General features: G+C 47.6%; 1 protein-coding gene across 1 annotated transcript in view; it reads left to right on the top strand.

Moving 5' to 3' along the window:
• SLC37A1 (solute carrier family 37 (glucose-6-phosphate transporter), member 1) overlaps nt 1–1,015 on the top strand; it is a 72,627-nt gene that overhangs the window by 46,675 nt on the left and 24,937 nt on the right. Inside the window, exon 10 of the mRNA XM_012659973.1 lies at nt 232–312. Coding sequence (XP_012515427.1) covers nt 232–312 — 81 coding nt within the window. The remainder of the gene's footprint in view (nt 1–231; nt 313–1,015) is intronic.

Genomic DNA, 1,015 nt, shown 5'->3' on the forward strand with positions numbered 1-1,015 from the left:
TTATACCTTGGTCTTGCCTATTTCTTCAAGAAGAGATTTTATATTCACATTCTGTTATCTGAGAGTCTGGAGCCCTGAGATTAACCTGATTAGCCCACTATTTTATGTAAATCATTGTCTTATTTTCTCTCGGTAGCTTTTTGTGGAGATAGTATCCTTGCTATAGTAAAGTTAGGTTTAATTTCTGGTGGTTGATTCAGCAATTGCTCTAATTAAATTTTTTTCTCCCAGCATTCCAAAGGCTATGAGAATGGTACGAACAGATTTAGACTCCAGAAGCAAATCCTAAACAGCGAAAAGAACAAGCCTCTGGTAAGTTAGCGTGACTTCCACCCCCTAGAAGGTCAGAGCGGCAGGAAAAGTCCTTCGGGCCACATCGGCCGTCTGTCCCTCTGCCTTGGTGACATGTGTCACAGATATCTAGGGTCTTAAAAATATTGAGTCTCATTGCATTTCTTCAGAAAATTTTGAGTTTGCCCTTATTAACTTTCTTTGGCTAGCAAGAGAACTTATTTTATGTTTTGTAATGAAATTTGAAAGTGATTCATTCATATAACAACTATTTGCCACTTTCAGTGTCCCAAGCACTGTTCCAGGTTGGTGGGGGTCGGGCAGCAGGTACAGACAGAAAACGAGCAGAGATGATTGCCACGTGGCACCAAGTGCCAAGAAGACAGGGTGAGCGGGCGCTATTTCCAGCGTGGTCTCTGCGGAGGCTTCCCTAAGCAGGCGACGTCGGAGCTGAGCTGTGAAGGAAGGGAGGGGAGCGTGCGGGTGCCGGGCAGAGGAACGCGCAGTGGCGGGGTGTAGGAGATGCACGCAGAATTGACGTCATAGGCCAAGAACAGGTGAGGGAGCACCAGACAACATAGAGCCATCTTCCACCCTCCTCTGTTGGACAGATGAGGAAATCAAGGCACAGAGATGCCTTGTCGTCTGCAGTAGTGGGGAGGCCACCGTACAGGCCCAGCATCTCCGGCTGATACCTGCCCACCCATTGCCGCCACACTCTCCC

This window comes from Propithecus coquereli, unplaced genomic scaffold (assembly GCF_000956105.1).
Source record: "Propithecus coquereli isolate 6110/MARCELLA unplaced genomic scaffold, Pcoq_1.0 Scaffold644, whole genome shotgun sequence".
Taxonomy (NCBI): Eukaryota; Metazoa; Chordata; class Mammalia; order Primates; family Indriidae; genus Propithecus; species Propithecus coquereli.